Genomic DNA, 19,318 nt, shown 5'->3' with positions numbered 1-19,318 from the left:
TCCTGCGCAGGCTTGCAATAGGCTTAAGTTCGAGCTGCTCCGCCAAAGGGCCAAGTTCCAGAGAATTCTGGATGAGGGTGAATCCCTTAGGCTTCTTTGCAAGAAGAAGGAAGTTGAGCTGCAGCATTGGCGATATGAGGCGTACCGGAGTTAAAACTATGAAAGCTATTTGATGGAGCATGTAATTTCTTGTAGTGCTTGTTCCGCTTCTTTCTAAACTTAAGGCTAATGCCCTCTTGCCGTATCAGTTGCAAAAAAGGCGGAGGCCTTGGAGTACCATAAAGGCGACGTAAACCGCGTCAGGGCCTCTTGCGAGGAGCTAAGAGCTCAAGTGCAGGATCAAGCTCTAGAGGAGATGAGCGCCTCGGCTAAGGTCCCTGCCTTCGAGGTCCAACTCAACTTGACCTGTGACAACGCCAATGTTCAGGCGGATATGATCGAGAGACTTGAGTCTGATCTCTCGAAGGTCAGGGCCGAGATAATCGATGCCCGGGTGGAAGCGGCATTAAGCCGAACCAGGGCTGATCGTGAGATGGCGATTTCCATAAAGGATGCTGCCGATGCCCAATCCGAGTTGAGGCGAGCCCTCAATCGTGAGAAGAGGATCGAGGAATATGTTCGCTGCCGATCCCGGAGAGAGGTATTCGAGGAGGTTAGTGCGAGGGGCTTCATTCTCTCGGAGGAATTGGCTCGAGCAAGGGCGGATGAGTGTGATGCTCGGTCACTTCTCCTAGACGTTGTGGAGGGTGAACTTGACGAGCTGCAGCCCTTTAGCGCAGAATATAGATTCCACCGTTTTGTAGCTTTGTTTTTGGTGCGTGCAGGGCGTGTCTATAGGTGGAGAATGTTTTTTCGTATGTAATATAAGAAGAACTTTAAAGCTTTATTCTTTTTGTACCTTTTATCTGTCGTCGCTTTCGATCGCGTAGACTATTTTTGGATCTAGTCCCCGAGTCGTGTTGCGACTTGAGCTTCAATTGGCTTTCCGGCTCCTTCCCGACTGCATGGGCTGAGGGCGATGGCCCTTTGTGCTCCTGGATCGAAACGATTTTGCGGGCGCGTGTCCTGGAGATTTGTCTTGGCTGATGATAGTATCGTTTGGGCCGTGCCTTTACGCGTATTGCGGTTGAATTGTCCTCGGGTTCAGTCTCCGAGTCGGGATCCGACTCGAGCTTAATATACCCTTGAGCCCGTTCGGGCCGGCGATAGTGGTTTTTATTTCCTGCCCTTGGGCGTCTGGCAATTTTTCGGGTTGATATGTTAGGATTTTAACATGATTATACCCCTACTTGCTATTGCTTTTGTTATGAATTGCTGCAAAACAGTCCCAAAATGCTTACAAGTTGCGCCTGATTGCACGTTTGAGCGACAAGATGACAAATGTCAAAGATCGGCTCAAAACGGAGTGAAACCTGCCAAGTGTCGAAGACCAAGTGAAGTGGGGAACAAGAAGACCTAGCGCGGACCGCACTGTTTTGCCACGCGGCCGCGCCAGGAGATTCAGAGGCTTGTTAATTCAAGGGCATCCTGCGCGGTCCGCGCTCCTTTTTACACGGTCCGCGCTTGTGAAGTTCAAAGGCTTGCAAATTCAAGGAAAAGTCCCACGCGGCCGCGCTACAAATCAGTGCGGTCCGCGTGGATGAGATTCAGAGAGATGGTGTTTTTTCCAAAGTACTGCCACGCGGCCGTGCTCCATTTATACGCGGTCCGCGCCCGTCTTCAAGCACGGGCGCGCTACATTTCTGCGCGGTCCGCGCTAACCCGCAGGGGTATTTTTGTCCAGTTTTCCAGCCCGGTATAAGTAGGACATTTTACCAATTTTAGGTTAAGTTTTGTATATCAGATAGCTGCTGCGCTCGTGAGACATATGTTTTAGCCTATTTTGGGCATTTTAGCTTTATTTCATCATAGAATATTGTAGTTTAACATTAGCTATTAATTAATATGGTTATTTCTTCTTCTATTTCTAATGTTTCTTCTCTAATTATGTCTAGCTAAACCTATTAGCTAGGGTTGTGGCTCAACCCTAGTGTGGGTAATTGATGGGTGTTGCCATCTAAGGTTAGGATGATATTGGGTGTTTGCTATTTGGGTTAATTTTAGGTTTTAAATTAGAATTGGTGGTTGCAAACACTGATTTTACCTTTGTGGGTTTAACTCTTCTTGAGAAAGAGAGTCCATGATCTCAAAATTGACCCAACAAGGAATTGGGATGGACCTATGAGGAATGGTAGTCCCAATTAACGTGTTAAATCTCGAGAGAATAATCACCCTACTTGAACCCTAGTTGCTTGGTCTAATTGGCCTACCCAATTGGTCTCGAGAGAGTCAATTGGGCAAAATCACTCTCTCTACCAAGAGGTGTGAGAGTGGGTACAATTGTGCAACGGTTATAGCATAAGCCCCAAGTATATCATCTTATCCTTAGTATCATCTACTCGTTGGTTAACCACCTAGGCAACGCCACGACCCTAGTCCCTTTCTCTATATTAATTACAACTTAGCAATATCTCCATAGCATAATTTAGCTTCATCTATTAGTCTTAAAGCAGAAGATATAAAAATCAAAACCAAAAATGTTAGAAGTGATATTAGAAGCACAACCGCAACTCTAGGCTAGACCGATATTATAACTCCTTTACTAGCTCCCTGTGGAATTTCGACCCCGATCCACTATTCGGGTATTAGTTATTGCTACCCACTCTTTCTACCATTGTGTAGTGTTGAGACGGCCGCGATCAACTTTTTGGCGCCGTTGTCGGGGAGCTTACGGTGTTGACTATCTGTGTAGCTAGTTTTGTGTTTTTCTTCTCTTTCCTTCTTGTTTACTAATTTTGTTTTTGTCGATCAATCAGGTACTATGGCTCTCAATGCAAACGACCCTCTTGGCAACGTGAATGCGGGGGAGGAGGTAGATGATCTTGAACCCGAGGAGGTTATACCACCTCAAGTTCCACGTAGGGGCCGTCCGGCCAACGCAAATGAAAACAATCCTATTCCAGACCCTCCTCCAGCACTGCCAAGAGCAGTCCCAAGAGTTCTTCCAAATCAAGGGTACGCGAGTGCCATTGTTCCTCCCCGAATCCGGGCGGGGAACTTTCAAATCACAAATGTCATGTTGACCTTGCTTGAGCAAAGGGGATATTTTACGGGCGCCTCCGACCAAAATGCATACAAGCACTTGAAGGGGTTCGTAGATACTTGCTGGAGCAGCAAACAAATAAACGTGTCAGAGGATGCGTTGCGATTGAGGCTTTTCCCGTTTTCTCTTCGGGGTAAAGCGTTGGACTGGTTAGAAAGGTTACCAAATCATTCTATCACCACATGGGATGAATTGGCGGACAAATTTATTGCCAAGTTCATTTCTCCAAGTCATATGGAAGCTCTTCGGGACGAGATTCTAGCTTCCAAGCAAATGCCAACGGAACCATTGCACGAGATCTAGGAGCGATATAGAACAATGGTGAAGGAGTGCCCTAACAACGACATGACTGAGGCGATGATCCAGCAGACTTTCTATAGGGGCATCAACACCACGAATCAGTGCATTTTGAACCAATTGGCCGGTGGGAACTTTATGAAACTTTCATACCAAGAGGCATGATGTACTTGATGAAATGGCCGACACCTCTTCGGCATGGCAAAGCCGAGCGAATGTACCCCAAGGTGACCCCTCGGTCATCCATTTGCACAAAGAGTTGAATGACCATGGCCAAGCTATTGCCGAACTTACAACAACATAATCCGAGCCCCTTCTTGAGCAGCGGTGTATAATCCGAGTATCTCCCCAGGTCGGAGGAAATCGGACCTCTACTTCATCGCCTCGAGCAATTGGAGACAGTAACAATAGCAACAACAACAACAATAATAGCATCATAGCGGCGCAACTTCGTCCAACCAAAAAGGGATCGAGAGTTGGGTCATGACAGACATGACGAAAGATCTTAAGGCCATGGGCCTCAAACATAACGAGACAGCAAAGACCAAAAATGGCAGGAAAGGATGAAAGGATGAGTATCAAAGGAAGTTTGAATGAAAAGTTGATCACAAGAAGCCCCATTTATAGGGGGAGGGCAGAGTAACCGACGACGCCATCATCATCCTCGAAAAGCGTAACAGCAGGCGCAATTAATACGTTCATAGAAGCTGAATCGATAGCAATAACACGACCCCGAAGAACGAAGAGTCACGATATTTTGGATAATCCTGGAGAAGCAAAAAGGCGAAACGCCTCGGCACTTGTAAAAAGGGGTTGCGCCATCAGCACGATGTCATTTCGGGAGCCCGGGAAGTGGGGTGTCAAAAACATTTCTTATCGCTTCCCTCTAAGAAACGCGGAGACTATCTGTACACAGTAAAATCGGAGGGCCGATTTCTCATCGACAAAATGCTTCAAAGGATCACCCAGAGGCCCGGGACCTCGAGCCGGTCACTTCCCTCAAGATCTGTCGACACCCAGCCAAGGATAACGTCGACCGAAACCCCGACGAACGCAGAAAGCCCTCGGAGAATACATCCGGGGTTGATTAAGTCTATTTGAGCAGCTCAACGTCGGCCCACACATACGTCATAACGCTAGTTGGGTGTCCCATCCCATATCCTTTATCACGCAACGTATCTTGTACTAAGTTAGGGCTCCCCCCTCTTATAAAAAGGGGAGTCGTTAACACCCTAAAGGATGGAGCTCCAACTATTCTACACAATATCAATAATATCTCTCTCTCTTTCTTCTCTAATTGGCTTGTTCGTACTAGCTCGAGGCTACTCTTAGCACCATTAATTTCATACTTGCTCTGCATTTATTGCTTGATATTGGCCATAAAGAGCCTTTCTCGATCATATTCTAACTGTTACCCCATTCCCACTATCCCCCGATAGCTCGAGATCGAGCCCTGATATTGGCCTCGAGGTCCTCCATCGACTAGTCCGAAGCCAGGGCAGCAAGCCCTTCGATTTGATTATTGCCCCGTTTTAGCTTGTATTTTATCGTTAAACTTCATATTCTTAGCACCATCTGCTCTAACAATTAGCATAAAAATATATCACGTATTTTTAGAATCCCATTTACAAATTTAATCATTGTTACCATTTTTACGGTAAACAAGCCAAGATAGTGAAACAGACAGCTACTCCGAGACAGTCATAGTACCCTAGCACAAATGCTCAAACTCTTTGCGCCATGCGTCCCTGAGGCTCTGAGGGACAAACTCTCTCGAGAACATATCTGAAAACTGAGTCCAAGTCAGGGAAGCTGCCTCATCTGGAATGTCTAACTCATAAGCACGCCACCACTCATAGGTGGCTCCTCGAAGCTGGAAGGTAGTGAAGGGATCCTGATATAACCATGGTACGGAGGATACGGTAGCACTCCTCTAGAAATCCCAGAGCATCATCTGATGCTAGACCACTGAATACAGGAGGCTTGTACTTCTTGAACCTCTCAAGCCTCCGATGCTCATCCTTGGAAGCCGCTGCCCTGTCCTCGGGCTGATCTGGGGTTGCAGGCTGTACAGGAATAATCTCTGGGACCTGATCAACATGAACTCGCAGCTCAAGAGTGCGGGCGGCAGGAGTCTATGCTCCTCCCCCGGCCTAGGATGTGGCTGCAGCAAGGGAAAGCAACCCTGCCTGAGCTAGAGTGGTGTACATACTCATGAACTATGCAAGAGTCTGCTGGAGTGCTGGAGTAGTAGTAGTAGTAGGCGTATCAGGTGCCTGGGCTCCGGCGGGAGCTGCTGGTGGCTCCTCGGTGGCAGCTCGCACGGGTGCTCTGGCTACACCACGTGCGCGTCCTCAGACTCTACCCCGGCCCCGGCCCCGGCCCCGACCTCTGACGGCTCCAGTAGGGGGCGCGGGTGCCTGATCTCTCTGGTAGCACGTGTCCTCACCGTCTGTGAGAGAATAGAAGATAGAAGTTTAGAATTATAATATCAAAAATCTCGCACGAGAAGAAAATAAATTGAAGTGGATTTTTTCCTAACAGCTACATAGCCTCTCGTAGAAAAGTACAGACATCTCTGTACCGATCCGCGAGACTCTAATAAACCGGCTTGTGATTCATGACTACTATGAACCTAGAGCTCTGATACCAACTTGTCACGACCCTAGTTCGCCCTCCGTGAACTCTCGTGATGGAACCTAGTCTCTACGACTAGGTAAGCCTAACAAATTGTGGAAAAGAAAACAAATGATAAAAACTAGCCAAAAACTGCGGAATAAAACATAATGAAGGTTTAAAATGCCGCTCGGCATATACAATATAAACTCTCAACAAAAACAACTCCCAAAACCCGGAATCTCATGAAATCACAAGCTATAGATACTACATAGTGCTCTAAATCCAGAATGTCTAAGTCAAAAAAAATACAGAAGGGCTATAACTACAAGAGAGAATAGAGAGGGACTCCTCGGTCTGCGGACGCGGCAGATATACCTCGAAGTCTCTGAAGAATCGCCTCGCCTCAAGGATAGTAGGGCTGAGTCAAAGAACCTGGATCTGCNGCTCCCTCCCCTACCTCTGTCAAAGGGGTGAGGAGCTTTCTTGGTCATGCCGGGTTCTACCGGCGATTCATTAAAGATTTTTCAAAAATTGTGAACCCGCTTTGTTAATTGTTGGAGAAGGATGTCAAGTTTATCTTTGATGAGAAGTGCATGGAGTCTTTTGAGCTATTGAAACACAAGATGACCACAACTCCTATCATCACCGCACCTAATTGGGATTTGCCTTTTGAACTTATGTGCTATGCGAGTGATGTAACGGTGGGTGCGGTGTTAGGTCAACGGATCAAAAAGATGTTCCATCCTGTGTACTATTCTAGCAAGACGATGAATGAGGCCCAAAGAAACTACACAGTGACGGAAAAAGAGCTATTGGCTATTGTGTTCGCGATGGAGAAATTTCGACCTTATCTTATGGGAGCAAATGTGATCATACACAAGGACCATGCAGCCCTCCGGTATTTGATGACTAAGAAGGATTCGAAAGCAAGATTGATGAGGTGGGTGCTACTCCTTCAGGAAGTTGATTTAGAGATTATGGATAGAAAGGGAAGCGAGAATCAAGTTGCGGACCATTTGTCCCAGTTAGAGGAAGAGGGGAGACCATGTGATGGTATTGAGATTAATGATAGGTTCCCCGACGAGCGACTTCTTTCTGTTTCTATGTGTGATATGCCATGGTTCGCGGACATCGCCAACTTCATTGTGACTGGTAATGTCCCGTGTGAGCTCTCTTCCAACCAAAGGAAGAAACTCAAGCGGGATAGCTTGGATTTCTATTGGGATGATCCGTATTTGTTTAAAATTTGCACGGATGGAGTGATAAGAAGATGTGTATCGGAAAGTGAACAAATGAGCATATTGGAGGCTTGTCACTCTTCTCCCTATGGTGGCCATCACCGGGGGAGGGGGGGGGGCGGGGTGAGGACGACCTCAAAAGTTTTGAGTTGCGGATTCTATTGGCCGACATTGTTCAAGGATGCTAGTGACTTGGTGAAGAGATGTGACGCATGTCAAAGAGCCGGCGGTATTTCAAAGAAGAGATGCCCCTCAATACGATTCTTGAGGTGGATATTTTTTATGTTTGGGGCATCGATTTCATGGGTTCGTTCGTGAGCTCTTGTGGTAACACTTATATTCTTGTGGCGGTCGATTATGTCTCAAAATGGGTCGAAGCAGTGTCTTTACCCAACAATGAAGCCCGAAGTGTTGTAGCGTTCTTGAAAAAGAGTATCTTCACGAGTTTTGGTACTCCTCGGGCCATTATTAGTGATGGGGGGTCCCATTTTTGCAACAAGGCTTTCGACTCATTGCTTGCTAAGTATGGAGTTAACCACAAAGTGACCACCCCCTATCATCCACAAGCTAGCGGTCAAGTGGAAGTCTCAAATCGGGAAATAAAGAGTATTTTGTCCAAAACGGTGAATGCTAATAGGACCGATTGGTCGAAGAAATTGGATGATGCTCTTTGGGCTTATCGGACGGCTTACAAGACTCCAATTGGTATGTCTCCGTATCGGTTGGTGTTTGGTAAGGCTTGCTATCTTTCGGTGGAACTTGAGCACAAGGCTATGTGGGTATTGAGGAAGTTGAACTTGGAATGGGATGTTGCAGCCAATCTCCGTGTGGAGCAATTGAATGAGCTTGATGAGTTTAGATTTCATGCCTACTCCAGCTCGTCCTTGTAAAAAGGACAAGATGAAGTACCTTCACGACAAATATGCTCGGGGAAAGGAATTCAAGGTTGGTGATATGGTTCTTCTTTTCAACTCCCGGTTGAGGTTATTTCCGGGCAAACTCAAGTCTAAGTGGAGTGGCCCATTTGAAGTGGTATTTGTGACTCCTTTTGGTGCTCTTGATCTCAAAAACAAAAATGGTTAGGTATTCCGGGTTAATGGGTATCGCGTGAAGCATTACTTGGGGAAGATTGATGACAGCCACGCGGTGGCCCTCCTTCATTTGAAATGATGAGATGGTAACATGCGTCGTGCCGTGACGTTAAATCAGGCGCTTCTTGGGAGGCAACCCATGTCTTTTTCTATTTTCTTTGATTTTCTTTGTAGACTAGGATTTTTGAGCTAATGGTTTGTGAGATGTTACAGGATAATGTGGAACCAGTGCAGAACAAAAGTAAAAGATGCCAGGTCTCTGAAGTTTGCCAACGTGGCCGCGCTACAAAACAGTGCGGTCCGTGTAGGCTGGTGCAATGAGGAGTTGAGTCTCTGAAGTTGCCAGTGCGGCTGCGGAGCACTTTTGTGCTGTCCGCGCTGGGAAGGCCCAAATGTTCATGCTATCTGAAGTTTCCCACGCGGCCGCGTCACAAAACACTGCGGTCCGCGTGGGCACTCAGTTCAATATGAAGGATAGAAATCCAGCGCGGTCCGCGTTCATTTCTGCGCGGCCGCGCTGGTAGGTAAGTGATGGGTCCCACAGGTTTTCTATGAATAGAGACCCTAGGCCTCATTTTACCCTTTACGCACTGTGACTTCCTGAGCGTAAATTTTTACTATTCACTGAGACTTTTGCTTCAAGTAGTTGAATCTTCATAATCCCTGGTAACATTCCTTGCTAATTTCATTCATAGTTTTAATTTTTAATTATTTTGGTTGCTTCCCAGTAGTATAACTTCTTATTTTCTTCTCATTTTTCTTGGGGTTAATTATTAGGTTAGTTTCTAGTGTTAGTTTTGAACATTGGGCATGAATTCAAAGATGGTTAATTTAGGAGGGACAATTAGGACCCATAAATTGATCAAAAAGGGACTCAAGTGAATAAACCCTAACTCAGTTAAAACCCTAGGCCCAGCGCGGCCGCGCGTCCTTTCTACGCGGTCCGCGCCACGTTTTCTGTGTGTGCTGCTTCTTGTCTGTGTGGTCCGCGTCACATTTTCGCGCGGTCCGCGCTGGCCCAACGCGATCGTGCTACAAATCAGTGAGGACCGTGTTGGGGAGATTCAGAGGGGTTGATTTGGGATAATTGCCAAGTGCGGCCGCGCTCCAGTTTTACGCGGTCCACGCTACCCCAGCGTGACCGCGTGACTCTTTTGCGTGGTCCGCACCCCCTGTTCTGATACACTATTTCTCTATTCTGAAATCAATTGTGTTCCCCTCCTATCTGATTCATCTAATTCACTGCATGTGCTTAAACTAACAATGTTAAACGTGCATTTTTTGTAGATCATGGTTAAGAAACGAGGAGGTAAAGAACAACAACAACCCGGGAGAGGTGGTTCCTCCCGAGGGGGAAAGGGAAAGAGAATTGCTAAACTCACTCCCCAGGCCCGGGCAAACATTAAAAAGACCCGTAAGCTGATACGGGCTGCTGATAGGGCTGCCTCCCACTCTACGGGGAGTGAGTATGCACCTTCCCGGAGCATCACCTCAGAATCAGCCCCCACTCACATCACCGCCCCACTCCAATTACATGATACTCCTCCACCTTCACCCACCTCCAAGAGACTGGTCAACGTAGTTTCGGATTCGTCTGATGAGTTCGTAGCAAGAAGTGAAGAACAATACTCCACCTCCCCCACAGCTTCATTATCTGGGGAGAGTGCAGGATATGGTGAGGGGGGTGAGCCTCAAGTCGGGGGAGTTGATCGAACCAGAATACCTGAAGCCTGGGCAGACAGATTTGTGAGTGAGATAGCGTTCCACAAATTTAGAGAGTGGTGGCCCATGAGGAAATTGATCCCGGAGAGACAATTCATTGACAGTGATCTTCTACCTTTCAACCCAAAGGTGCAAGAGCAATTCCGTACTAGAGATGGCTGGGGCTTCTTCAAGGAGAGATGTATTGATGCCAATGAGCATATGGTAAAAGAGTTCTATTGCAATGTTTCTCATGTGGTTAAGGACACAAAGGCGACGAAGGTGCGGGATAAGATGGTGGTTTTTGATGGGAAGTCCTTGAATGAATATTTGGGGTTCAAAGTGGAGGATGAAACAGAATACTTAGCGAAGTTAGCAATGGGTGAGGAGGTGCGTCCTTGGTTGGCCGAGTACTTTGCAGCCCCGGGCACTGTTCCAAAATGGTAGAAGGCGGGGGAGAAGATTCTACCGAACACATTCAATTTTGAAGCCAAGGGTTGGTTGACATTTGTTTGTACTAGACTTGATCCCTCCACACATGATCACTAAGTTCCTCTTGCACGGGCTGTTCTTGTGGCATCTATCATGGCCGGGCTTCCTCTCAATGTGGGCAACATCATCTCGAGGGTGATCTCTGCGGTCGGACAGGAGACCAACAAAAACTACCCCTTCCCGAACACTCTGTCCATGTACTTTAGGGATTTGGAGGTGAAGAAAAAGCGCTTTGATGTCAAGACAAAACCGGTGGCCCCCTATTCATGGTATAGCCAGTTGGGTTCTGACAAACCAAAATCCAAAAAGTACCAGCCACCCACTTCTACCCCAACTGGCCAGTCTGAGGAGCCAGTTGCGGGAGAGCCTTCTGCTGGACCATCCTCCATCCCTGCCACTTCCACCAGTGATCCTTTGCCCCCGGGCCCGTGTTTTGTTGCTGGTCCTTCTACTTCAGCTAACCCGGCAGTCCCTTCATCAAAGACTATCGGTTCACTGCCCACCAGCTCAGTCAGTCTTTAGCCAGTCTGAACAACCGGATGTCAGCAGCGACCTCGAAGTTGCCCACCTTGGCTACTAGAGTTGAGGCACATTCAACACCAGCCACTGCTCAGATTCCTCCTTCCATTGAGGATACATTGAAGAAGCTCCTGGCCAACCAGGAGAAGATTGTGGAGACCCATGCCACCTTGACTACGGTGGTAGCCTCGCATGGCAAGGCTTTGAAGGAGCTTGCCAAGGAACATAAGAAAATGAGAAAGTCAAGGGCGTCTCGGGAGTCGGTAAAGAAGCTGCGAGCAGATGTGGACAAGCTTTTGGCAGACCAGATGCCATTAGACTTGCTATTGAGGGATCCAGCTCTAGATCCAGCAGCAGCACAGCCACAGCAGGAGGAGGAGCCTAGGCACCCAAGGAAGAAGAGGAAGCTTCCTAGCACTGAGGGTGTTGTGATAGAGGTCGCACAGGTTCAGGAGGGTACCTCCACTGCTCCACAAGATGTTCAGCCGGTCCATGACCCGACCCCTGTCCCAGCAGCAGAGCAGCAGCAGGTCGGGAACCAGTCTAAGCTTCCCGCCAGTACAGAGGACTAGGGGACCACTGATCAGCCCACGCAGACGGATCAGGCTTGAGGAGCCACTCTATATCCTTTCTCTGTTTTTATGCTTACTTTGGTAGTTGGCATTGGGGACAATGCCAGCTCTTATTCGTGGGGGTGCGCCCTACTGTTTTGATTTTTGATACATTTAGATGATTGTATATATTTGACTTTTAGTTTATGTTTTTAGATTTGATAGTTGGCCTGTATATAACTGCTAATTTTGGCTACTTCTCTACTTTATGTATATATTCATCCCCGTTGTATATTCTACTCCCCATTGTACATATTCATTCGTTTTTTCTATTTTCGTTAAAATTTTCCATTTTTAGCTTGGTAGTTAGGCTCGTAGCCTTTTGTTTTGGTTTTGGCGTTGTCAATAAGCCCTTGGTTTTCTTAATGCCACGGTTCTTTCCAAGGGTAGAGTGTTGTGCGAACCGGGTGGCTCTTCCCAATGATAGATAGCGTGATAACCTTCTTAAGGGTTTGAGTCCGTTTTTGATTTTTTTTTCTTTTGTTTTTGATATTTCGTAGTTAAGGTTACCTCAGGCAAAGCTTCACTTGGGCCTAACACATTTGCCTTTGATCCCATGATCAAAGACATAATGTTGTGTTTAGGGTATGGTGAAAGTCATGGCCTTGAGACTCTTGTGTTGACCAAACAATCATCATGTGGTCTTTTTGGACCATTGTGCACTTGAATCATGACTAAGGTCGTTGTGGGCCCTCGACTCGATATCTTTAGCAATCCTTGAGGGTGTGTGGTGAGAATTAGAATTGTGAGTCCAAGTCCCAAGCCGATGGTCTAGAACTTGCCCCGAATGTTTGTTGAGGCAAAATCCTAGGTGAAATTTGACTTGAGAAGTGATTATAGGCTCTCCTTGATCCAAATGCTAAGTTGAACACTTCCATAGCCTACCAATGAAATGATTCCCTAGTTAACCCTTTTGAGACTTAAACCTTTTTCTTTCGTGAACACATGTTACAAGCCTATACCCGTTTTTACCCTCTCTTGGAACCCACACTTCCCTTGAGCAATGGCGAAGTCAAAGTTTGGGGGGAGCGACAAGAAGGAAACAATGTGGTAAAAGGTACAAAAGCAAAAGAAAAGGAAGGCAATGAAAAAGGAAGAAAAGACAAGACAAAAAGAAAGACCAAATTGAATAAGGTCAAAAAGGGGATTCAAAGAAAACAAAAGTGAAAAAGGGTGTGGAAAAAGTAGGAAAAGGAGAAATGTGTTGAATTGCATAAGAAAGAGTGACAGTGTGTCTCTCTAACCCCTTGAATGGAAAGTGAATATTCTAATGAGTCAAGAAAGTGTACCAAAATGAGACAAAAGAAGTGCTTAAGGGAAGATTGAACCCACTTGAACAAAAACATGTCCTACCCGTACCCAAAGCCTACACAATGACTCCACAAAAGCCCTATATGATCTTGAGTTGAAGGGAGCCTACATTAGTGGATACTTACATAAAGCGCAAGCATATGGTACCTAGAGCCGGACTTGTGACCTTCTTTTTGAGAAAATTGAGTGGAAATCCCATCAACCTCGGTTTGTGTGTCAATACTCTAAAAGGTGAGGTTCGCTCAGGGAGAGTTGAGGATGTTTGAGTTTGGGTTCCACAATGACCAAGGTATTTGAGAAAAGCTCTTTGATGAAATGTGTCAACCCTTGATGCTCTTGTGGCACACTTGATCCATAGTTTTCAAAAGCTTAAAATGTGTTAATGATGCATTCGTATTGAGGGCAATTGTTAGTCCCAATTGATGCTTGTTGAGGTTACTTTAGGATGGCTGGAAACTCTTGGATTGCCTTTTTAAGGGCGGGTCTTATTTTGTTTGCTTGAGGACAAGCAAAGGTTTAAGTTTGGGGGAGTTGATAAGTTAGGATTTTAATATGATTATACCCCTACTTGCTATTGCTTTTGTTATGAATTGCCACAAAACTGTCCCAAAATGCTTACAAGTTGCGCTTGATTGTAGGTTTGAGCGACAAGATGACAAATGTCAAAGATCGGATCAAAACGGAGTGAAACCTGCCAAGTGTCAAAGACCAAGTGAAGTGGGGAACAAGAAGACCTAGCGCGGACCGCACTCTTTTTCCACGCAGCCGCGTTAGGAGATTCAAAGTCTGGTTCATTCAAGGGCATCCTGCGCGGTCCGCGCTCCTTTTTACGCGGTCCGCGCTTGTGAAGTTCAGAGGCTTGCAAATTCAAGGAAAAGTCCCACGCGGCCGCGCTACAAATCAGTGCGGTCCGCCTGGATTAGATTCAGAGAGATGGTATTTTTGCCAAAGTACTGCAACGCGGCCGCGCTCCATTTATACGCAGTCCGCGCCCATCTTCAAGCGCGGCCGCGCTACATTTCCGCGCGGTCCCCGCTAACCCCGCAGGGGTATTTTTGTCCAGTTTTCCAGCCCGGTATAAATAGGAGATTTTACCATTTTTAGGTTAAGTTTTGTATATCAGATAGCTGCTGCGCTCGTGAGACATATGTTTTAGCCAATATTGGGCATTTTAGTTTTATTTCATCATAGAATATTGTAGTTTAGCATTAGCTATTAATTAATATGGTTATTTCTTCTTCTATTTCTACTGTTTCTTCTCTAATTATGTCTAGCTAAACCCATTAGCTAGGGTTGTGGCTCAACCCTAGTGTGGGTAATTGATGGGTGTTGCCATCTAAGGTTAGGATGATATTGGGTGTTTGCTATTTGGGTTAATTTTAGGTTTTAATTTAGAATTGGTGGTTGCAAACACTGATTTTAGCTTTGTGGGTTTAACTCTTCTTGAGAAAAAGAGTCCATGACCCCAAAATGGACCCAACAAGGAATTGGGATGGATCCATGAGGAATGGTAGTCCCAATTAACGGGTTAAATCTCGAGAGAGTAATCACCCTACTTGAACCCTAGTTGCTTGGTCTAATTGACCTACCCAATTGTTCTCGAGAGAGTCAATTGGGCAAAAACACTCTCTCCATCGAGAGGTGTGAGAGTGGGTACAATTGTGCAACGGTTATAGCATAAGCCCCAAGTATATCATCTTATCCTTAGTATCATCTACTCGTTGGTTAACCACCTAGGTAACGCCACGACCCTAGTCCCTTTCTCTATATTAATTACAACTTAGCAATGTCTCCATAGCGTAATTTAGCTTCATCTATTAGTCTTAAAGTAGAAGATATAAAAATCAAAACTAAAAATGTTAGAAGTGATATTAGAAGCACAACCGCAACTCTAGGCTAGACCGATATTATAACTCCTTTACTAGCTCCCTGTGGAATTTCGACCCTGATCCACTATTCGGGTATTAGTTATTTCTACCCACGCTTCCTACCATTGTGTAATGTTGAGACGGCCGCGATCACGAGTCCAGTCTCCGAGTCGCGTTGCGATTCGAGCTGTAATTGACCCTCAATCTTTCTGGAGATTCTGGTCGGTAGTAGTGGCGTCAATGTCGTGCTCTCGGGCATATTATAATTTTAGGGTCCAGTCTCCATGTTGCGTTGCGATTCGAGCTGTAATTGACCCTTAAATCTCGTTGAGTTTCCGGCCAGCGATGGTGGCTTTTCTGTCGTTTGGTCGTTGAGACCTTTTAGTACGTGGTCCGTAAGCTTGCATAGTTAACTATTTTGGATCCGGTCTCCGAATTGGGTTACGATTCGAGCTAGCTTTACTCCTCAAGTTGTCAATTTTTAAGCTGGCGACAGTGGCTCTTACGCTGCACGGTCGTAGAGACCTTTTACGCTGTAGGGTCGTAGACACCTTTTAATATGAGGCCCGAAGGCTTGCTTAGCTGGCAACAATGGCTCTTACGCTGGTTTTGCCGGGGGGCTTTTTGTAGGCTTTGTTTCCGCTCATTAAGGTCTTTTTGTATATTTTCGCCTGACCCGTCGTCGGTTCTGAAAGAACCTTGATTTCAAGTCGTAGTCGGCGATGTTTTGAGCACCTCGTAAAGTTCATAGCTCATGGGTCGAGTAGATCGATGCTCTTGCGATTTAGGAGCCGACGTGGTCGGGACTCATTTTTTGCCTGTTGAGGGAAGCCTATTTTTTAACCGGTTCTTTCCGAAGTAAATTCAGAGGATTTTTTAGTGACAGTCGGGCATCCCCGAGTCGCGTTATTTGGGCTGTATTAGCCATTTTGATCGTAGTCATGTGCATTTGGCCGTGGCCATATTTGATCCCGAGCTGCAGTTTTAGGCGTCTACACCGAGGGTATGCCCTTTAGGGATTCTTACAAATGCGACGTATAGCCTAAACTGCAGGATTTTTCATGCCTGTTGAGGTCTTACAGTTTTCCAGGCCTGTTGAGGTCTTACAGTTTGTGGAGAACTGGTTATACCGAGGCTATCCGCTAGGGTCTTACAATTTTGGATTTTCCATTACATGGAGATTGGTGGCAGTCTCCGAGTCATCGAGTTGCTTAAGCATGAAGACCGCTTCTCGTGAGCTCGGAGTCATAAGGGCTTGATGAGCCCGGCGTCTCGACCCTGGGGTCATCCGGGCACCGAATTTTTTAAGTCTCCGAGTATCTCAAGATACATCTAGCGGAGGGGGTTTTGCTGTGAATACGCCGAAATAATCTTTTCCGAAGCATGGAATGCCTAAAAAATATTCTTTATTGCTTGGCGAAAATATATGCCGTAAATACATGTCGTCCCGTTGTTGTGAGTTCGGCCCATATGAGTGTGACTTCTCCGATTATCCGATGTGTTATATGATTCCGTATTGGAACTTAGAAGAGAGTATTGCGATCTCGTCGGATCCCCTTCTTGGGGGTATGCAGCCCTGCTAATAATCTTGTTGGCGGAACCTTCTCCATGTTAGAAACCCGGTTGAGGAAATAATGCACGGCGGGCCCCGTGGGGGCCTCAGACTCCCGAGTGGGGTTCAGGGCTACCGAATGCCTCAGTTGACTGCCTGCATATAGGTTAACAAAAAGAAAAGAAAAGAAACGATGAAAAAGGGCGGAGTAGTTCTTCCTTTCCGCGAAGTGCATAGGCGGCGTTTCGGGGAGCGAGTCCTGCCGCAGCCTTCTGCCACGTTCGACTAGGCCTGACCGAAGATGTGGTTATGCTTACCCTTCGACCCCTTTGAGGGCAATGCTGGCGATGGGTCATATGGTGAGGGATCTCCTCTCGTCGCTTGTAGCTAAATATTTTAGCCCTGCGTATGTCGTGGGGTTTCACCCCTTTGGCGGAGCAGGGTCGGAGTCGCCTCCGGGGACATATCCACTGTTGTCTGTATAAAGCGCCCATGCCCTGCATGCTCAACGTATCAGTCTGAGCTCGGGCGGATTGCGCAGAGGGAGCGATCTGGTTGTTGCGGCGATTGCCATCAGGAACCTATCAGAGATTCGGTGCGAGAGCGATGTCGGTCCGAATTGTCCTATCGGCTTTGGCCTGACATCGTTGGTATAGTTGGCCGAGACACCTGTACTCATAAACACATGCTTTATTTGAAATAAGTCGAATCAAAGAGGGGATTACCAATATCTTAAAGCGATGCCGAGGTGGAATCTCGGCGTCCCTTCCCTCGGGCGCGAGGGTGTCCTTTGGGAGCATTTTCGGGACCGTCCCTTTCCGGAGACGGGCACTTGCATTCTACACTCTACGGATCTTTGTGGGGTGCCGCCATTTTTTTACAGTCGTGGCTCGCCGACTCCATTTTTCCCGATCTCCTTCCTTCCGTGGAGCTGATCTGGGTCTGCCCGCTCGATGCCACTTCGTTGCGACCTTTGTTGAATGGCATGGTTGTTGCTCTTTTGGGCCTGTGACCCCGAGCGCCTCGAGGTGGAGGGGTTCCGGTCGAATAGGTCTGAGCTGCCTGGAGTTCCTGGCTTCGCTTATGGTGACCACTATGCTTGGTACTCCAATGTCGAAGTTGTATTCCATCGGGCGAGGTTTCCTTACCAGCTATGTTTTGTTGAATCTGGTACCATTGGAGGTTCCTCGAGGGTGTTGTCCTTGGGCTACTTCCTCGTTGTTGCGAGGCGCATTGCACCTCGAGTCGTCTCTTCCGTTCCTGCAGTGCGGGCGATGCCTCCACTCGCTCGGTGTTAGCTTCTTTGCCGGGAATCTGCCTAGATAGGCCGAACGAGAGGAGGTTCCTGGACGGTCATCTACGGCTCCGATTCGGGACTGGTGTCGGTTGCGGGTATCCAACCAACCCTTGGCCGGATATCTGACCAGGCTTTGCTTGAAATGCCCTGGAGTCGCCTGGTATGCTTCGTTTAGGTTTTGGGTGAAGGCCTGTGCTGCCCAACTACTCGAAACCGGGAGCGGTCTCGTTCGTCCTGTCGAGGAGCGGGGTGCGGCTTCCCATGACACTTTATTTCTTCTTCGTTCGGCTTCAGGTGCATTAGGCCCTCTTGGTATTGCTTTGATGGCGCCAGCGCGTGCTTCCACGGACCGCGCTGATACAGTGAGCGGGTCTGCGAGGTCAGGTGCCAGGCAGTGGCGCTGCATCATGGTTTCTTTCGGGAGAGTTTCTTCGAATCTCCTTATCGGGACGGGTTCAAGTTTAATATTTTGGAGGTCGCTGTTCCTGGATGAGCGTGCGTAAGTGGTGATGTGCCCGTAAGTATTCAAGGTCCTGTCACACCTAGGGAGATTCGTCGTTTTTAACTTTTGTGAAATGAGTTCCGGGATCGTATCTTCGGGAGACGGTTGTTGTAGGAGTTTCCGCAAGCATGATTCAATCCTTTCGATGAGGTATTCCAACATCCTTACTGCTACGGGGTAGGTTGCCGGTCCGTCGTTGCCCGATATCTTCGTAACTGGCTCGACACAAGGAGATATTTCTGGTGCTGCTGCGTTGGGAGTCTCCGGGCGATTCTGTAGCTGAGCGATAGCTTAATGTCGTTCCTGCAACATTTCAAAAATAATATGAAGATTAACTTCCTGTTCTACCCGAGCTGGGATTTTTTAGGCTTCCTGTTGGTCGACGTGCTGTGTGCCATCATTGGTGCGCGAGATTTCGTTGCCCCGTTGCGCGCGTCCAGGCCCGCGTCCGCTCGAACCGATCTAGATGCATTATCGGGGTCCTGCGGTGTCGCGCAAGCCGTTGGAATGGCCATACCGTTCCCTTTGTGATTTTTGGGTTTATCGTTCTCGATCTCCCTTATCGAGATGGACATTAACCTGAAATCGAAAGATCTTGGGCAATAAAAAGTGTGAAAGATAAAGTGCGTTCGAGTGTCAAAACTAGCAAAAAAATAATCACTATTATTTTTAGCCCCACGGTGGGCGCCAAACTGTTTTCCGTAAAAATGGTAACAACAATTAAATTTGTAAATGAGATTCTAAAAATATGTGATATATTCCCGAGCTAGTTTATTACGGCGGTTAGTGCTAAAGCGTGAGGTAAAGTGACAAAAAACGAGTTAAGCAAGGTTGTAATCGAACCAGTAAGGGGCTGTTGCCCAGGCGTAAGATCAGCCAGTAGACACCTCGGGGCCGAGGTTCGAGCCTATCTCGGGCTATCGAGGGCAGTCGGGAAGGGGATAACAGGAAAAAATGTAGCTAAGCAAGGCTCTATATTATCAATATTGAGCAAAGCAACGAAGAATAAATGAGAAAATGATAAAGTGCTAAGGCGACCTCGAGGTCGATGAAGATAGACAATTTAGAAAAAAGAGAG

General features: G+C 47.0%; 1 protein-coding gene across 1 annotated transcript; it reads right to left on the bottom strand.

Annotated features, from left to right (window-relative positions):
- On the bottom strand, nt 876–17,241 carry LOC109224267. Its single transcript, XM_019388855.1, has 4 exons — nt 17,167–17,241; nt 16,759–17,022; nt 5,438–5,529; nt 876–1,236 (listed from the first exon to the last, which is right to left on the bottom strand). The coding sequence occupies exons 1-4, from the start codon at nt 17,239–17,241 to the stop codon at nt 876–878; spliced, it is 792 nt and encodes a 263-aa protein (XP_019244400.1).

This window comes from Nicotiana attenuata, chromosome 3 (assembly GCF_001879085.1).
Source record: "Nicotiana attenuata strain UT chromosome 3, NIATTr2, whole genome shotgun sequence".
Lineage (NCBI taxonomy): Eukaryota > Viridiplantae > Streptophyta > Magnoliopsida > Solanales > Solanaceae > Nicotiana > Nicotiana attenuata.
The sequence above is the reverse complement of the archived record's forward strand: the minus strand, read 5'-3'. Positions and strand labels throughout refer to the sequence as shown.

Bases quoted from the DNA above. Each gene is read 5' to 3' on its own strand.
- LOC109224267 (XM_019388855.1), bottom strand. From the start codon at position 17,241: ATGCTCCCAAAGGACACCCTCGCGCCCGAGGGAAGGGACGCCGAGATT. The intron at 17,023-17,166 runs GTAATCCCCTCT...AATCTCTGATAG, and splicing joins GGCATCGCTTTAAGATATTG to GTTCCTGATGGCAATCGCCG. The intron at 5,530-16,758 runs GTAAGCATAACC...CATGTTGATCAG, and splicing joins GCCCTCAAAGGGGTCGAAGG to GTCCCAGAGATTATTCCTGT.